Source organism: Anomaloglossus baeobatrachus, chromosome 1, assembly GCF_048569485.1.
Source record: "Anomaloglossus baeobatrachus isolate aAnoBae1 chromosome 1, aAnoBae1.hap1, whole genome shotgun sequence".
NCBI classification, from domain to species: Eukaryota; Metazoa; Chordata; class Amphibia; order Anura; family Aromobatidae; genus Anomaloglossus; species Anomaloglossus baeobatrachus.
Genome location: NC_134353.1, coordinates 896,540,313 through 896,559,258, shown reverse-complemented (window position 1 = coordinate 896,559,258; position 18,946 = coordinate 896,540,313). Strand labels below are relative to the sequence as shown.

The 18,946-nt window shown below is 45.8% G+C and overlaps 1 protein-coding gene across 3 annotated transcripts in view; it reads right to left on the bottom strand.

Moving 5' to 3' along the window:
* Positions 1-18,946, bottom strand: part of LOC142255321 (von Willebrand factor A domain-containing protein 5A-like) — a 415,890-nt gene that overhangs the window by 55,297 nt on the left and 341,647 nt on the right. For 2 of the 3 annotated variants that reach the window (XM_075326894.1, XM_075326885.1), the window contains exons 7-13: positions 13,717-13,886; positions 13,483-13,571; positions 13,074-13,218; positions 12,657-12,736; positions 10,625-10,739; positions 7,314-7,472; positions 6,941-7,044 (exon numbers count right to left, since the gene is read on the bottom strand). In XM_075326894.1, the coding sequence (XP_075183009.1) occupies positions 6,941-7,044; positions 7,314-7,472; positions 10,625-10,739; positions 12,657-12,736; positions 13,074-13,218; positions 13,483-13,571; positions 13,717-13,886 (862 nt within the window). The remainder of the gene's footprint in view (positions 1-6,940; positions 7,045-7,313; positions 7,473-10,624; positions 10,740-12,656; positions 12,737-13,073; positions 13,219-13,482; positions 13,572-13,716; positions 13,887-18,946) is intronic. The other variant, XM_075326900.1, reaches the window with a different exon arrangement.

Here is an 18,946-nt window from a genome sequence, read left to right as displayed (position 1 = left end):
TCTATGTTAAATTGATCAATTTTGTGTGCGATCCTTTAGATCACGTGTTCTGTGACGTATGCATTGGGCACCTTTTTTTTTTTTATTTATTGACTTGCCAAGCGTGTGTAATGTAGAGATGCGTTTTTACTATGTCATCTGCCATTCAGCTCTGCTATATGGCCGCTGACAGCAGTAATAGACAGCCATGTAGCAGCGGTGAATGTTAGTTCACAGCAGACACAGACAGAGCCGCACTGTCAGAATGAACTCGGGTGAACTTCACCCGACTTCATTGTCATGCTGCGGCTCTGTCTGTGTCGCGTCCTGATTAGCGGTCACCTATGAAGGACTCACCGGTGACTGCTAATCTCCTGAGTAACTGAATTGAGCAGCCCTCTCTCATACTCACCGATCCCCGGCGCTGCACGGCATTCACACTGCTCCGGCGGCTTTTACTATTTTGAAAAAGCCGGCCGCCCATTAAACAATCTCATATTCCCTGCTTTCCCCGCCCACCGGCGCCTATGATTGGTTACAGTGAGACACGCCCCCACGCTGAGTGACAGGTGTCACACTGCACCCAATCACAGCAGCCAGTGGGCGTGTCTATACTGTGTAGTGAAATAAATAATTAAATAATTAAAAAAAACGGCGTGCGGTCCCCCCCAATTTTAAAACCAGCCAGATAAAGCCATACGGCTGAAGGCTGGTATTCTCAGTATGGGGAGCTCCACGTTATGGGGAGCCCCCCAGCCTAACAATATCAGCCAACAGCCGCCCAGAATTGCCGCATACATTATATGCGACAGTTCTGGGACTGTACCCGGCTCTTCCCGATTTGCCCTGGTGCGTTGGCAAATCGGGGTAATAATGAGTTATTGGCAGCCCATAGCTGCCAATAAGTCCTAAATTAATCATGTCAGGCGTCTATGAGACACCCTCCATGATTAATCTGTAAATTACAGTAAATAAACACACACACACCCGAAAAAATCCTTTATTAGAAATAAAAAACACACACATATTGCCTGGTTCACCACTTTAATCAGCCCCAAAAAGCCCTCCATGTCCGGCGTCATCCAGGATGGTCCAGCGTCGCTTCCAGCGCTGCTGCATGCAGGTGACCGGAGCTGCAGCAGACACAGCCGCTCCGGTCACCTCCACGCAGCTAATGAAGACAGCCGCGCGATCAGCTGATCTGTCACTGAGGTTACCCGCTGTCACTGGATCCAGCGGTGGATGCAGCGGTGGCCGCGGGTAACCTCACTGACAGCTCAGCTCATCGCGCTACTCACCGCCGCTCCTCTCACCTCCACGCAGCAACTGAGGTGAGTAGCACGATGAGCTGAGCTGTCAGTGAGGTTACCCGCGGCCACCGCTGCATCCACCGCTGGATCCAGTGACAGCGGGTAACCTCAGTGACAGCTCAGCTGATCGCGCGGCTGTCTTCATTAGCTGCGTGGAGGTGACCGGAGCGGCGGTGTCTGCTGCTCCGGTCACCTCCATGCAGCAGCGCTGGATGCGACGCTGGACCATCCTGGAGTACGCCGGACATGGAGGGCTTTTTCGGGCTGATTAAAGTGGTGAACCAGGGAATGTGTTTGTGTTTTTTATTTCTAATAAAGGATTTTTTCGGGTGTGTGTGTTTATTTACTGTAATTTACAGATTAATCATGGAACGTGTCTCATAGACGCCTGACATGATTAATCTAGGACTTATTGGCAGCTATGGGCTGCCAATAACTCATTATTACCCCGATTTGCCAACGCACCAGGGCAAATCGGGAAGAGCCGGGTACAGTCCCAGAACTGTCGCATATAATGTATGCGGCAATTCTGGGCGGCTGCTGACTGATATTGTTAGGCTGGGGGGCTCCCCATAACGTGGAGCTCCCCATCCTGAGAATACCAGCTTGCAGCCGTATGGCTTTATCTGGCTGGTTTTAAAATTGGGGGGAACCGCACGCCGTTTTTTTAAATTATTTAATTATTTATTTCACTACACAGTATAGACACGCCCACCGGCTGCTGTGATTGGGTGCAGTGTGACACCTGTCACTCAGCGTGGGGGCGTGTCTCACTGTAACCAATCATAGGCGCCGGTGGGCGGGGAAAGCAGGGAATACGAGATTGTTTAATGGGCGGCCGGCTTTTTCAAAACAGTAAAAGCCGCCGGAGCAGTGTGAATGCCGTGCAGAGCCGGGCCGGGGATCGGGGATCGGTGAGTATGAGAGAGGGGGTAAGAGGGATAGACTGACATGGACAGAGAGAGAGGGACAGAGATAGTGACGGACTGACAGAGATTAGTGAATGACAGACATTGTGAGGCGCTTCAGAACGCAGCTTTTCAGCTGCGCTCTGAAGCAGACCTTTTTTAAGCTGCGGTGCAGAGCGCACACCTGCGCACATAGCATCAGACACCGAAATCGTATGAGGGATGTCACACGTTACAATTGACTAGGTTCATACAACAAAACGTCCAATGTATGAGGAATAAACGACGTGTATGCGATCACCGTATTTTCGTTCAATCTTGATCGCACGTAGGTTTCACACGCAAATACGTCACGAACGATGCCGGATGTGCGTCACTTACAACTTGACCCCGACGACGGATTGAAAGATTTATTGAAGTGTATAAAGCAGGCTTTAGCTTAATATCAAATGATGAAACACACACACACACACACACACACACATATACACAAATATATATATATATATATATATATCGCAGAATAGGCTCTCTTAGTTTACCCAATCGGAGACGTGTTACGTATTATTGGCTGCTAGCCAACTGACTTCTTTAAATGTATGTGAACTTCCATAATTAAACCAGTCATATGTTCAACCTGTATCGGTGTACATCACTGGTCTCTGGATGGGGAGCACAATGGATAATATCATTATAAGGGGAAGAAGGGGGCAGGGGCACTATGACTAATTTAATTATAAAGGGGAGCATAGTAGCTAATATTGTATTAAAAGGTGCTGTGCTTAGAAATCACGAATCCACAGGAATACAGTAGGTGATAACTTATAGATCAGTGGGTGTCCGACCATTGGGTCCAGCAGTGATCGTCAGAAAAAGGCACTGTTATTCCTGTTAAAATGAAGCAGTAATCTGCATTCTCAACAATGCACGGCTCATTCAGGGTCTTGAAAAAGCTGAGCGCAGCGTCAGGCAGCCCCATAGGGAAAGAATAAAGCGTCGATCAGACATGTGCACTGCCACTCCATTGTATCAGAGGTAAAAGTTTCCCATTTTGCCAATTGGTGCGGATATCAGTGGTCAGAAAAACATCAGCTTACAAGTTATTACCTAACTTATGGTTAAAGAAGTTATCCACTACCTTAATTAATTTCATTCTTTATTCATTAATTGTGCTATTATGTGCCACTAAATGCATACTCTTATTATAGTAATATAAACCTTTTATCATGCGAATAGCATCATTTGGTGTCTACCAGCAGCAGCTCGGATGTTTACATCGATCTCTTCCTCTCCCTAGGATTACAGTGAGCTAATACTACAAGTTCCATCATTCATTGCAGTGACCTGTTTGCTAGCAGTTAACTCGCCCCTTCCTTTCTCCACCCTGTGCTGCTGAAGTTATTGGGAGATACCAAGTGTCAGAGCAGCCCAGTAAAGGTACCAGCCCATCTGTCAATTGCTAGATAGCCAGTACAGCCCTGCCATTGTGTTTCTAATGCAAATTTTGGCACTTTTCAGCTGTCCAAGTCAGTGATTGGATTACATAAACCCTTTGCTTTTGAAATGCAGATCACAGCACTTCAGTAGCAAAGGTGTCAGCTACTGCTGAATGAGTCTGTCAGCTCAGCTTGTATGAGCAGACTAATTGTGATTCACTCCAAAACATCCACACCTACCATTAGGAGCCCGGTAACAACTTCCTTTCAGTCTGATTTCTATGCCGGAAAAGGAAGTATGGGACAGATTCCCTTTAAAGAGAACCAACTAGCAGAATTTTCCCATATAGAGTAAAGGCAGTGCCATACTGGCACTAGCATGGTGAATCAAATCATACCTTCAGTTTCCAGATTGTATGTTTGATTGCCGAAAAATCCAATCTCAAAGGTCCAGAAATTGGTGCATTGCTTGACTGGGGTGTGCAGCAGGGCGGGACTATGTGGGTCAGGTCCTCTGTCTACATTCGTCATCTCGGCTTGCCCTCTTTTCTTTATTTAAATTCCGCACCACGCCGCCATTTGCTGCTGTGATGCTGTATTCATTAAAATGGCGCTGGAGTCAGCGCATGTGTGTACCGTGATTCCCGGCACCATTTTTTTTATTGACGACACTGGAGATGAATATAAGCGGCATTGGTGTATGCACAGGTTGATTTTTTTTTTATCTGCGCACACGCCCCTGCTATGAGTTATAGACAGAAATCCTGATTACAGCGATGTGTCACTTACTGGGCTGCTTGTTGTAGTTTTGATCATATAACTCTTTTATCAGTGACAGATCTACTGTAGTGACCCACAGTAGACAATACTAGAATGACCCCGATGGGCCATGAGTTTTTCTATAAAGTTGGACATTATCTGTGACTTCTGAAGCCTTGCTCTGAGGATTGTAGCATTTCTAATCTTACACTGACCTCTGCTGGCCTTTCTCAAAACTACCTTTTGCTTATATGGCAACTGTGGGGAAAGTTCTGGGTCCTTTTTCTGACAGGAAAAATGAGAAAGAGGTCTGTGGCTGAGGACTCCGGAGGAGAGGACTAATGCATGGTGGGAGAGATGTATGAATGCTGGAGTCGGTGGGCCTACTTTCAGTCACTTATATCATGTAATGACTTTGCCTGGTAAGGAGAAGTAAACTCTCTGTGAAAAGGAAAGAAATCCAGGCTGCCATTTATTATAAATCATGGTAGACCCCGAACATAGCAAGATGCAGAAAGCCACAAACTGCTCAAAGCCAAGACAGTTATAGATGCCTGATGCCAAGATCCTCTCAGAGCTTGGATGAGGAAAAGTTAATCCTGCTGATACTGAAAGAGCTGTAATATAGGCTGTGGAAACTGTTATATGGACCGGCTTATAGCGTGCATTGTCAGCTCTGCAGCTTATATGGACCGGCTTATAGTGTGCATTGTCAGCTCTGCAGCTTATATGGACCGGCATACAGCGTGCATTGTCAGCTCTGCAGCTTATATGGACTGGCTTATAGCGTGCATTGTCAGCTCTGCAGCTTACATGGACCAGCTTGTAGCGTGCATTGTCAGCTCTGCAGGTTATGTAAAGTAAAAGTTCCCTCTTTGTTCATGAAACCTCCAGTGTCTGTGTTTCTTGTGGGATTGCATTCACCCCGGCTTCTACCTCATGCCATATGATCTAGGGGTCTGCACATGGCAGGAACCACATGAAAGTCAGACCAGACCAAGGAGCTTCACCACTACACATAGCTGGACTATGGAATCAGCCCCGCGACCATCTACTTACCTTCTCCTACCCTGTATTCCCTTTTACATTTGCCTACCAAACTGTGAATTGCCGGAGCTGTTGGACACACCGTGACAGGATTAGGCTCCGAGCTCTGAGACCCTGCATTCTTGCTGGAGGTTGTGGTACTACCTATTCTCTGAATGATGAGCCCTTTAATAACCCTGCCCACACCACTGCTTGGCGGCTCTCTGTGTACACTATGCATAGGCAGAAAGCTGCCAATCATTGGTGGAAGTGGGGTTATACAGAGCTCATGAATATGGAAGACTGAGGCATTACTAGTCCTCTAGGGATAATCTTCTGCTGATAAAGCAAAGATTTTATCAAAACTGCGGTAAGCAGCCCAGTACATGACATATCACTGGAACCAGGGTCTCTGCCCCTACATTTTGTTGCTCCCAAAATAGGTGGCAAAAACTTGGTGACAGATTCTCATTAAAAAGGGATTATCTGGCTCTGTTTGTGCATCTGTAATATTTATAAAAGGACATGAGAGCGATACCTGCTGCTTGCGCACAGGACCAGCAGATATCTGTGGATGTGACATCATCGATACTGCTTACCTACAGCTGTGGAAGTAATTAGAACTTTATTATCCCGTTAAGCTATGTGTCCACGGTAGAATGTACCTGCGGACTTTTCTGCCTGAAAATCCGCGACTTTCGCGGCAAATCCGCACCCGCGGATTTACCGCGGATTTTGATGCGGATTTTTTTTTTCCCATTCTATACCCAAATCCGCACCAAAATCCGCAACAAACAATTGACATGCTGCAGATTTTTCCGCATCAAAATCCGCGGCAAATCCGCAGCGGAAAAATCCGCAGCATGGACACAGCATTTCCAAAATGCCATTGAAATGGCTTGGAAGTGCCGCTGCTGCAGATTTTCGGGAAATCCGCGGTAAATCCGCGGTAAATCCGCAGCGTGGGCACATAGCCTTAAGGGCCTGTGCAAAGGGTTTTTTTTGTTGCATTTTTAATGCGTTTTTTGAGAAATTTGCACACAAAACTGCATGTCTATCCTGCAGCCAGCAAAGCCTATGAGATTTCTGAAGTGTTATGGGCACATTCCTTTTTTTTTCCTTGCAGATTTGGTGCAGATTTTAGTGCAGAAAATAATCTGAAGCATGTTAATTGTTGGGGCAATTTTTACTGCATTGTTTAGCCCTTCAAGCCATCATCATCATTAAAAAAATGGATGCAGGCATTTTTTGGTGCGTTTTTCTGCCAGAAGGTGTAGATTCGACACAGAAGATTTGTGCACCAAGACTGTAGCGTGCGCACATACCTTTACTCGCCTGTTGGATGGGCACCCTCTCATTCTGTCAGATCAGGAGTATATTAGAGGTGACGGAGCAGCCACGGCAGAGAAGCAGCACCCATCCGAGAAGTAAATGCATTTTTTTTTTATTTTGCCCTTGAAGTCATGGAAAATCCCTTTAATTTTTTTTTTTTAGCCCATTACTTAGATTTCTAAAAAATTACCTTTCAACTTTCTCAATTTTAAGAGGGAAGCGAATGGTGTTCTTCAAAAGTTCGTCCTTAAAGTTGTACTGTAGGCAAACCTCACCGTCCGCTTCAGTCTCCACCTAGGAAAATGGAAAGGTGGATCTGTAATGACTCAACACATAAACATAGGGGTGTGAATACTTTTGAGAGGCGCCCAACTGATATAAGGTCATTGCTTTATCATGAAATGGACATAGAAATGCTATCTACAATAAATATGATTCCTATGTTGTGAGATGTTGGGCTTCTAAGATGGTGATGATCAATAATTCGTATAATGGACACAGTGATTTTACTCTGGGGATGGATGTTATGAGGATTTATGAGACTCAGACTTGATATCTCCTACCTTTCCTTGCAGTTTGGCATAGACAATGGACCTTTGACCCTGAAATATGGCGGAGGGGACTTTAGACAGGAGAATGGCTTCCACTCCAGAGGGAAGAGACCACGCCAGTGAGACACTGTTCACAGTGGGCTGCAGGGAACATTTCAGAGCCCGAAGAACCTAGAAGAAAAAAAAGGTTTTGTTTTACATATAATGTATATAATATGTAATATATACTATATGTAATATATATATTACAATGTTTATTAAAAAAAACTTGTCTGTTAGGGAAAAGTTTTCAGCAGGCTCATTATCATCAGAGGCAGGATTACACTAACAGGTAACAGCTAATAACACAGGATTCACCAATCACAATAGGCGATGTCACACCTGCCCCTTTTCCACCTCTCATTACAATGACCCTTTACACATGCTCATTAGATGCTTCAAAACAAGTGATAAGGTCTGAATCAGTCTATCGCTGATAATGTACATATTTTGTTTCCTAGAAGCAACAGGAAGTCAGAGGTAAAAAAACAAAAAGAAAACAAAACACAGTGGTCAGTGTAAAAATTGTAAGGTTTTTGATTTTTTTTTTAAACAGATTTTTTAACAGATGGAAGAAAGGTGATTAAGGTCTAAATAGGAAAGGGTTCTTTACAGTTAGAGCAGTCAGACTGTGGAATGCCGACCACAAGAGGTAGTAATGGCTGACACTATATGACTTATAAAAAAGGGCTGGATGATTTCCTCACTACACACAACATTGTCGGTTATAAATGATCTAGGGACAAAATGTATAATTGGTGGAGGAAGGTTGAACTAGATGGACCTAGGTCTTTTTTCAACCTACGTAACTAAAGGCCCCGTTACACGCAACGACATATCTAACGATATATCGCCGGGGTCACGGATTCCGTGACGCACATCCAGCATCGTTAGCGACGTCGTTGCATATGACACCAACGAACAACCGTTAACGATGGAAAATACTCACCAAATCGTCCATCGTTGACACGTTGTTCATTTTCAAAAAATCTTTGGATTGTTGAGATCGCAGGTTGTTCGTCGTTCCCGAGGCAGCCCACATCGCTACGTGTGACACCGCGGGAACGACGAACTACAGCTTACCTGCGGCCGCCGGCAATGAGGAAGAAAGGAGGTGGGCGGGATGTTACGGCCGCTCATCTCCGCCCCTCCGCTTCTATTGGGCGGCCGCTTAGTGACGCCGCTGTGTTGCCGCAAAAACCGCCCCCTTAGAAAGTAGGCGGTTCGCCGGCCACAGCGACGTCGCTTGGCAGGTAAGTCCGTGTGACGGCTCAGAACGATATTGTGCACCACGGGCAGCGATTTGCCCGTAACGCACAACAATGGGGGCGGGTACGCTCGCTAGCGATATCGCTGCGTGTGACCCGGCCTTAAGATTGTGAAATGGTAAAAAAAAACATTACTACCATTTAAAAATAAATAAATATATATATGATAAAAACTTGTTTAAACTATAGGTCAATAGCGGTTGATTTTCCACTAAAATTAAAGAGAGGCCTGAATGCCTTTCTTGAAAAATATAATACTAATGGCTATGTGCACTGATTGAGCGTTGACCCAGCAAACTAGTCTGATTTCCATATGTGAAGTTGGGAAGACATTTTCCCCTAATATGGAGCTTACTGTCTGCCCACTGGGGTTTTTCCCTTCCTCTGGATCAACATGTAAAGGACCATTTACATGCTGCGACATCGCTAACGATATATCACCGGGGTCATGGTGTTTGTGACGCACATCCGGCGTCGTTAGCGACATCACAGCATGTAACACCTATGAGCAACCTTAAATGATCGCAAAAGAGGCAAAAAATCGTTGGTCTGTGACACGTCATTCATTTACCAAAAATCGTTGTCTGGTCAGTAGCGAGGTTGTTTGTCATTCCTGCAGCGTCACACATCGCTATGTGTGACACCGCAGGAGCAACGATCATCTCCTTACCCCGCGTCCACCGGCAATGCGGAAGTAAGGAGGTGGGCGGCATGTTCCGGCAGCTCATCTCCGCCCCTCCTCTTCTATTGGCCGGCCGCTTAGTGACGCCGCAATGACGCCGAACGCACCTCCCCCTTGAAGGAGAGATTGTTTGGTGGTCACAGCGACGTCGCTGACAAGGTATGTGCGTGTGACGCTGCCGTAGCGATAATGTTCACTACGGCAGCGATCACCAAATGTCGCACGAACTACGGGGCTTTAGGCTAAGGGTTGAACTCGATGTTTCCCCAGAACAAAGTTAATTTCAAATGTGATTTTAATCTATAGATCTTATGTTCTGTGTAATGGCCGTGTCTGACCGTACAAGGACATGATCTGATCAAACCACAGCTCCTGGGCTGGAGAGGAAACAAAAGAGTGTACAGATAGCACAGCAAGGGATCGTATTTGATTCTTTTTGTGAAGTAAAACATTTCCCTGCCTGGTTTTTTTTTTTTGTTTTGTTTTTTTTTATAATATTTTACCTCACAGAAAGAAAGAATAATTTGCAATCCCATGCTGTAATGTCTGTATACTTTATTACTTCCTCCTCGGCCCAGGAGCTGTGGTATGATTAGACCGTGTTCCTGTACAGTCAGACACAGCCATTACACAGTAGATATGAAGGACACATATATAAGATTATTTCAGCACAGGAACATTTTTGATGAATACATCCGAATGTATAAATTATTATTATTCCAAGATCTATTGAATAAAATAAACTTTAAAATGAATGTTGTTCGTGGGAAAACCCCTTTAAGTCTACCTTTAACATTAAAAACTATGAAACTATGAAGTTTTGTGATAGTAGTTTCCCTGACATTTGTTGATTTGTAAGAAAAATTCAGCTTAACTTGTATTTCATTCTTTGAATTCCTTTGCTCATTCTGGGCTTACGAGTCCAGTGGGCGGGGCTACTTAGTGATTGGCAGGTTCCTCTGTGTGCATTGCAGATTGCCAATCACTGATTTCTGCCCACTTGACTGCTGAGTTGGAAATACGTATAATGTAAGTTATACTGAATTTTTTCCTACATATTTTATATAATGCTGTATTGGCTTATGTAACTATTGTACCTTGGCTTACTAATCGTATAGGGGGTTGTGGTGTGGACGGAAGCTGTGACTGTCTTTGCCTTTGTAGGTATTTGCTCCTCCTCGAGGGACGAGGAAGTGCAAATTGTATTGGACCTTATTGTCACCAATGAGCATATTGTCTGTCTCACTATTGTGTGACGTGGAGGCACTTGCTTTCCAATATATTAACTAACATTTTTAAAGGGACGCCCTCATCCTCCCCTTCCCAGCACTCACCTTGGTCTGCATTCTGTCCTTGCCGGTGATGAACTCAAATATCCCACTTCCAGCTCTGGCCATACCCTTGATGAGGGACGTGGAGGCGCCCTCACCGATCCCAAATGTAAAGCATCTACATAGACATCAAGAATACGAAGGTCATAGTGTAATACGTCATGTAATAAAGCCATACAAACAGGTGCTTACCTGAGCGCTTTCTGTATGTTATTGGCAATGGAATGCAAAGTATATCACAATGATGAGGATGATGTCCACTCATGAATTTATTAATCACCAGTTAAATGTTTTAGTCTATGTGCTCAATTCTGACCTCAAAACCATGGAATGGAATCTGATCAGCCTGTATTTAGCCCCGTTACATAGGGTTGTACATGTGCCGCCTCCGTGCCAGCAGCCGGCGCCACTTGGATCCGGACCCGCTGCGTGGCTCGAGGGATCCTCCAGACCCGGGGTCACGCGGACACGCCAATGAAAAGGGGGACGTAGTTGTACGGCCTTGACCGTATTCGGTTCGTGACTCCACCCACGGTGTGTGGTGAAGTGGGACACCACCGCTGCTGTTGTGAGATACCCGGGGGAGATGTAATGGCAGCCAGATGTTAACCCGTCCGTGGGTAGGGATGGTTGCCCTGGGGCCCAGTCTCTCTGTGCAGGGTATGGCGGTGGCAGGGGCTCGCGTGCCCGGACAGACCAAAGGATGTTTGGTTACTCACAAGCAAATGAATCACACGAGTCTTTTGGTAAACCAAGGTGCTGGTGGCCGGCTGCCGCGCTAGTTGTACTCTGGTTCCCCACCCGGGCTGGTGGTCGCCGTCTCTTCCTCTGCACTAGTTGTGGTTGTGTGTTTAGACTTCCCGGTATGGAACACGGGAGTCCGCTCCCGGATTTCTGTGTGCCTGAGGAGCCGTACCCGCTGACGCTGACCCGTGGGATCTATGGACCCTGGCGGTTGCCCTATCCCTCTCTGTGGGTGGTTGTCTGCTTTTGGGACTAGGGTTGGGACAGGACCTATAATCCTGCCCTCAATTGGTTGATTAGCTAGGCGTTGGTTCCGGTCATGGCTTCAGGGCCCGAGTACCTCCTCTGTGCACGGTTTCCGGTCGGGTCTCTGGTGTTGGTACCGGCGGGCTCCAACTCTGCTCCGATCCTCCTCGGATCTGCTAAGCCATCTTCCCATCTCCTGCTGACGGAGACCACCATTTGCCACCTAGCCAAGGTACCAGGCCTCCGACCTTGGCACCGTTCAACTTGAACTTCTCCTCTGCTGGAGCTACACCTAGCTCCAGCCTCACTCCTCTCAACTTGAACTCAATCTCGACGTTTACTGAACTGAACTGACTGTTTTCCCGTCCCGGGCTGTCTAGACCCCTGAGTGGGCGTTCCCTAACCGCCTGGTCCCGCCCACTGGTGTGCCTGTCTTGCCCTGAGGGGGGTGACTAGGGTTTCAGGTCGGCTGTATGTGACCTAGGTGAGGGATGGTGTTGTGCGGGGGCCTAATGTGTGACTACCTGGTTTTGCCAGGGCGTCACATACATGCGAGGTAATTGGCCAGGCCAATTAAAGTTGTTTCCTTATGAATACAAGAGAAGGACCAGAATAATATCATAATAGTGGTCCGCCAAAGACTAAGTTTTGGTCTATTGTATTACATTAACCGCTGACTCGTCATCTATTAAGCTATGTGCATCCATTATTGCTATGTAGCTCCAGAATCACCTACTACCGGGTAATGAGAAATGGTAAGTAAGGTAAACTGGTGTGGACTTGGTGAAGATTTGTTGAAATAAGCAGCCACAAGAACCTATTTAGCTTTTAGGATCTCCGTCTACTGAAAGATACGGTGTGAGAACATATTGAATATCTGGCCAATAATTTTGGAATACTTCGCTCTTTACCTCTCTAGGCTTCTTTGATTTGGGTGTAAGACAAAAGTTTTAATGACTAAATAAGAGAGGACTGTAGTAGCGTAAATCACAATATTCTGGACAGAAAGGTTGAAAAATCTTCACAATAAGATGTTTGATTTTACCGGTGATTATTAGAATTTTTCTGGACTTCATCAATCACTTCTTTTGTGTTTCCAACTTCTCCATCCGTGAATAGAAACAGCTAAAGAGACCATAGACATAAATTGTTACCATTTATCACAAAATGCTTCTTGTTCTAAGCTTAAAAACATTCTGTAAATCAAAGGGGTTGTGCAAGAGAGGTCATATATATCAGATCGGTGGAGGTCCAACACCCGTCATCCCACCACTTAGCTAATACTTGATGCCGTAGTAGCTAGTAGGTCACAGTACCTTGCACAATTGGCATGCTTGACCTTATGTTGAAGGCCTCTATGATGGATGATACTCAGATTTACAGTGTAAAACAGAAGTTCAAGCACTTGTTAATCATTAAAATCCAATGTAGGGTCACAGATTCTGTGTGTGACATACTGTACCTGTCTTGGGTGGTCTGGTCTTCCAGATGTATCATAAATTTTCTTCAAGGGTCTCAGTATTTCTGTTCCTCCAAAGTTGGCTTTCATTTCATTGACCATCTTGACAGCTTCTTCCATGGATTGTTGTGTATACTCCTTACTCTCCCTGAAAAATACAAACAAACAAGGCAATGACCTACTGAATAAGAATATGAAGCAACCAATGCTGTATTGGTTTTCTGGTGACCTATGAATATATGAATGGAGGAAGGATTGGAGAAAAATGGTTGATGATTGACCTGCAAGGTGAGTATTACTTTAAAAGAAGGATTTCAATCCTACATTCAAAGCCATCACCTTGGGTCGCAAATTTTCCAAAAAAATGTATATATGCCCAAACTTGATACCAAAGGAAGGTTATTGAACTCACGTGAAGAAAGACTCAAAATGGGATCCAAATCCAAAAATATTAAAGTAACACCCAAGAGGTAAACTCTTCAACAAAAGGACCAGGGTCTCCTACATAAGAAAGAAAGCTACATGATAAAAGCCAACAAAAAATACAAAAATATTTCCCCATGCAGAAATGTGGCCAGATGACTTTACCTCAGTATATCGTATAGTATATTCACTATACATGATCCCACAGAATCCGGTAACTGACCTTAGCACTTTGAATACGCATTGGGGCATTTGGCTCTGAATTCATCGGACACTCCATACTCCCAGACCGGTCCACCACAAATATAAACTCTCCACGGTTTGTCGGTCCTTCTGCAGCTGGAAAACTGGGATAGAAGTTCAACATGGCAACAGACTCGCTCATCAAAGATCCTAAAAATAAAGGTAAAACATCAAATAAGCCACATATAAGAAAATAAAATGATTTATATTTATGGACACATGTAAAAGTTGGAAATGTAAGAAGGAATCATATGTATCCAAAATTTCCAAGACGATGAAGGGTTTGTGTGATTTGGAAAATTCTTCAGACCTCCATACACTATAGATACAATAGCTGTCGGCAGTGGCGTAACTAGAGTTTGATGGGCCCTGGTGCAAACTTTGGACCGGGGCCCCCCTCCATGTACACAACACTTAGGGTACGGGATAATGATGCTGACACTTGGCTCTTACCCACAGCACCCAGGTTTCCCCATGATCTAAAATCCCTCTATCAGCACCAGCTTTCCCATGCTCTGCTATACATCTCTCCAGCACCCAGCTTTCCCATGCTCCTGCTATACATCTCTCAGCACCCTGCTTTCCCATGCTCTGTCATACATCTTTCCCTCCAGCACCCAGCTTTCCCATATCAGAGCATGGGAAAGCTGGGTGCTGAGAGATGTATAGCAGAGCATGGGAAAGCTGGGGTGCTGAGAGATGTATAGCAGAGCATGGAAAGCTGGGTCTGAGAGATGTATAGCAGAGCATGGGAAAGCTGGGTGCTGAGAGATGTACAGCAGAGCATGGGAAAGCTGGGTGCTGAGAGATGTATAGCAGAGCATGGGAAAGCTGGGTGCTGAGAGATGTATAGCAGAGCATGGGAAAGCTGGGTGCTGGAGAGATGTATAGCAGAGCATGGGGAAAAGCTGGGTGCTGAGAGATGTATAGCAGAGCCATGGGAAAGCTGGGTGCTGAGAGATGTATAGCAGAACATGGGGAAAGCTGGGTGCTGAGAGATGTTATAGCAGAGACATGGGAAAGCTGGGTGCTGAGAGATGTATAGCAGAACATGGGAAAGCTGGGTGCTGAGAGATGTATAGCAGAACATGGGAAAGCTGGGTGCTGAGAGATGTATAGCAGAACATGGGAAAGCTTGGTGCTGAGAGATGTATAGCAGAGCATGGGAAAGAGCCCTTTCCCTCAGCACAAAACATTCCCACCCCATACTTGTATCTTTTTCCTCCCTCATATATAGTTCTCCAAATACTATAATGTCCCCCACATAGCCTTCCATATAGTATAAAGGGTCCCACATAACCCTTTATATATTAGAATGCACCCCCATAGTCCTCCATGTATTATAATGCATTTCCCATAGTTCTCCATATTTTATTCTGCACCACAGTCCCCCATGCCTTATAATGCACCCCCACAGACCATGTGTAAGGTAGCCTCCATAGTCCTCCATATATTATAAATGTAGCCCCCATAGTCCTATATGTATTATAATGCAGCCCCATAGACCTCCATGTATAATGCGCTGCTATAGTCTATGTATAAGGTGTCCTTCATGTTTATTATGCAGTCCCATAGACCTCCATGTATCATGCAGCCACACCCCCAGGCCTCCATGTATTATGCAGCCAGTCCCACCAGGGCCTCCATGTGTCATGCAGCCAGCCCCACCATGTGTCATGCAGCCAGCCCCACCAGGGCCTCCATGTGTAATGCAGCCAGCTTCCCCCGGGCCTATATGCGTCATGCAGCCAGCCCCCCCAGGGCCTCTATGCGTCATGCAGCCAGCCCCCCCCAGGGCCTCTATGTGTCATGCAGCCAGCCCCCCCAGGGTCTCCATGTGTCATGCAGCCAGCCCCCCCAGGGCCTCCATGTATTATGCAGCCAGCCCCCCCAGGGTCTCCATGTGTCATGCAGCCAGCCCCCCCCCAGGGTCTCCATGTGTCATGCAGCCAGCCCCCCCAGGGTCTCCATGTGTCATGTAGCCAGCCCCCCCAGGGCCTCCATGTGTCATGCAGCCAGCCCCCCCAGGGCCTCCATGTGTCATGCAGCCAGCCCCCAGGGCTTCTGTGTGTAATGCAGCCTACCAGCCAGCCCCACCAGGGCCTCCATGTATCATGCAGGCAGCTTCCCCGGGCCTATATGTGTCATGCAGCCAGCAAAATAAAAAAAACAAGTACCTCTCAGCTCCTTCTGACCCCTGCGACTGCGGTAGTTATGCCCCTGCCCCCATATGTCACACACCCTGCTCCCTATACAGCCTGCACCCCCATATCACACACACACCCTGACCCACATATCTCACCCTGCCTGTACCCCAACTTACCCCTCTCAAACACTCTGCACCCTTCACATGCTTCTGTCACAGTCTGCAGCCCTCATATCCCACTCACCCTGCAGCCCCTCCCCTCATGTCCCCTCTTTCCTCATTACCACTCATGTGTTCGAAGTATCTTCTCCTGCTTTCTCCCCGGCATCCTGTGTCTCCTCCCACACAGTCACATGGGCGTGACATCATCGCAGGTCCTGGTAGGGATGGTTTCCGTCTGCCGTGCAGGAGCACATCTCCTCTGCAGCAGGTCAGGAACGCCTGGTGGCCTCTCCAGGTCAGGGGCCCCTCTGCCCCCCTGCAGACACTGGGCCCCCCTGACTCACAGGCCGGCCCCCCTAACGGTCGCGCAGTCGGCCACTACATAGTGGCACTACACATAGGGGCCCGGCAGCCGGCTCTGCAGAGCGGCTGCCGGGCCCCTATAACCCTGCGGGCCCGGTCGCAGTGGCGACCTCTGCGACCGCGATCGTTACGCCCCTGGCTGTCGGCCAAACAATAGTATGACGATCGTTCAACCAACAGTTTTCTTTCTCGACTTCCACATACACAGGGACACTCCCTCAGCCCATTGCCCCGTGTTCTCTTTGAGGGAGCTGCTAACAGACTCCTCGGGAGGTGACTTTTTTTTACGGAAAACAAAAGGATCAGCAGTACGAAATCAGAAATAACCTCATTTGTTGAGTGAAGAGTAATCATTGCAATGTCGGCTGAGTTTACCGCTAGAAAAATTGTTAGTTAAGAAGATGATCATAATGTGTCCCCCCTAAAATCTGTGAGCAAAAATGGCAATAATTATTCAATTTTGATGTAGCGCCATCAGTGGGAAACTTATAAGCATTACACAGTGTCTAAACAAATCAATAAGTGACTGTGTAATGTAGGACAGGACAGGTCCTCCAGAACGAGAGACGCTCTTTGTAACTGCTCTTCTCTCTAGCCAAAAGATGTTGATCCTGAAAAGTGGACCCCCATTATTTACCCTGGTTATCAAATATGGTTGAGAAAAATAGGAATCATATTTTTTTGACTAAGATAACATCTTACTAAAATGTGTGTGCATCTTATAGTCTGCAGTTAGTAACGTCAGCAGTAATCCCATATAATGTATGGCCAGCACTTGTTCCTTGCTGTACCTCTCCCTGAGCCATCCTGGAGATAAGTTGATTATGTGCTTTCCCCTGTGTGTGCTCCCTGTGTCTTTGCAGCTTAGTGGGGTTGACTAAGCGCTCATCCCATCCATTCCCTACCTAGGGCCCAATTCTAGGGACAGTCAGAGTCAGGTATCCTACTCGGCGCATAGAAGCATAACCTATCTAGGGTGGTCAGGGGAGCCAAGGGATAGCGGAAGATTTAGTCAGGGGTCACCATCAGCCCCTTCCCTAGACATAGGGATTCTCTTCCCTTCCTTATCGCTGCATGCGTGGTACTTCCCAATACCTAGCGTGACATGAAGTAACAAGAACAGAACTGATGATAATCTGGAAATGAGACGAATCGGATTAAGTACCAAACCTTGATCAGTTCATGAGAAGCAGATAAGGCAAAAGCATCATTTTCTATAGCAACAAAGCCCAGAACAAGGAAGCTTGAGCTTGGGTACTGCGGATAAAACTTTACAAGCTGCCTTTGTCTTGGCTACAATGTGGCCAATTTTAAACCCACACAAAACACTACTTTGCTCCATTACAGTCGTGCAAAAGGCTTAGTACATCATGGGATTCATGGAAGTAATTCGCATTAACAAGTTCTGGGTCAATCAACACAAAAATGTACATTGGAATATAGAAAGTCTAAGAAAATATCGTGATTTGGGAGCGAGCCAAATTATGTGTCATGATCAGCAAATCAAGAAGAGACACCTGATGTCAAAATTTGTTCAGAAGACAAAAAATATCAGGAAGATGTTGATTAATGGATTGGTAGTAACAATGAAAACAGTAAGGTTTATTGATAAGCATGGGAAAGAAGCACAGAGCCGAGAAGAGCTAGGACATCAGACACTAACAATGAAGAGCGGCCGATCACTGATTATAGCTCCATCCTAATACACAGTTGTTAAAACATACAATACTATAATACAGTAAGATAAGCCTGAATTATCCCAAGAGGACTTACCATATCTAAAGTGAGATTTTGAGAGAAATTTTCGCCGAACTAGAGTCCATAACTTGTAGGCAACTAGAAGGGAATGAAACCGGGTAGTGTTTAGAGGAAGCAAAACACTAACAATTTGTTTTGCCGTCATCCCGAGAAGTTTCAGATGGGTAAAAACTTTTTTTCTATTATTCTTTTATGTTTATTTTGTCCTGCTGATTTAGGACGTAGAATCAGGGAAAAAAATGTTGAACCAGTCTGTACAATTCCTATCATATCATTACTGTATATGGAGAGGGCACAGAAGCTGGCTAACAAACCTATTATATTGATTTCCTCATGTGGGGATGCCCCTGACGAACCCTTGTCTACCGTCGAGGAAGGGGGGAAACGCGTTGTGCCTTTCCCTACTGATAGGCTAAGTGTCATTGAACATATGCTTTTTTTAACCTTTGATTAGCCTATTTGTTATAAATGTATACATTGTGGATGTGTCTATGCAGTGACAAAATGTTGGATGACCCATTATAGGTCTCTGATAAAAATTCAATACCAGACTGATGATAAATGAATTTCTGATGAACCAATTGATGACATGATGGGCATGTTTTCAGGATGTGAATTTTAAACATTGCAAATCAATACAGCTCAGTATCGCTACGTCTCTGTCAAACAGATTAATTGATCTAGCCCCGTTTTAGACTAATCTACTTGGGTTATGATATGCATGTTTCCATGATCTAATATATGACTGCTTTAATTTGATGCTTGTATTCTTGTATTGCTA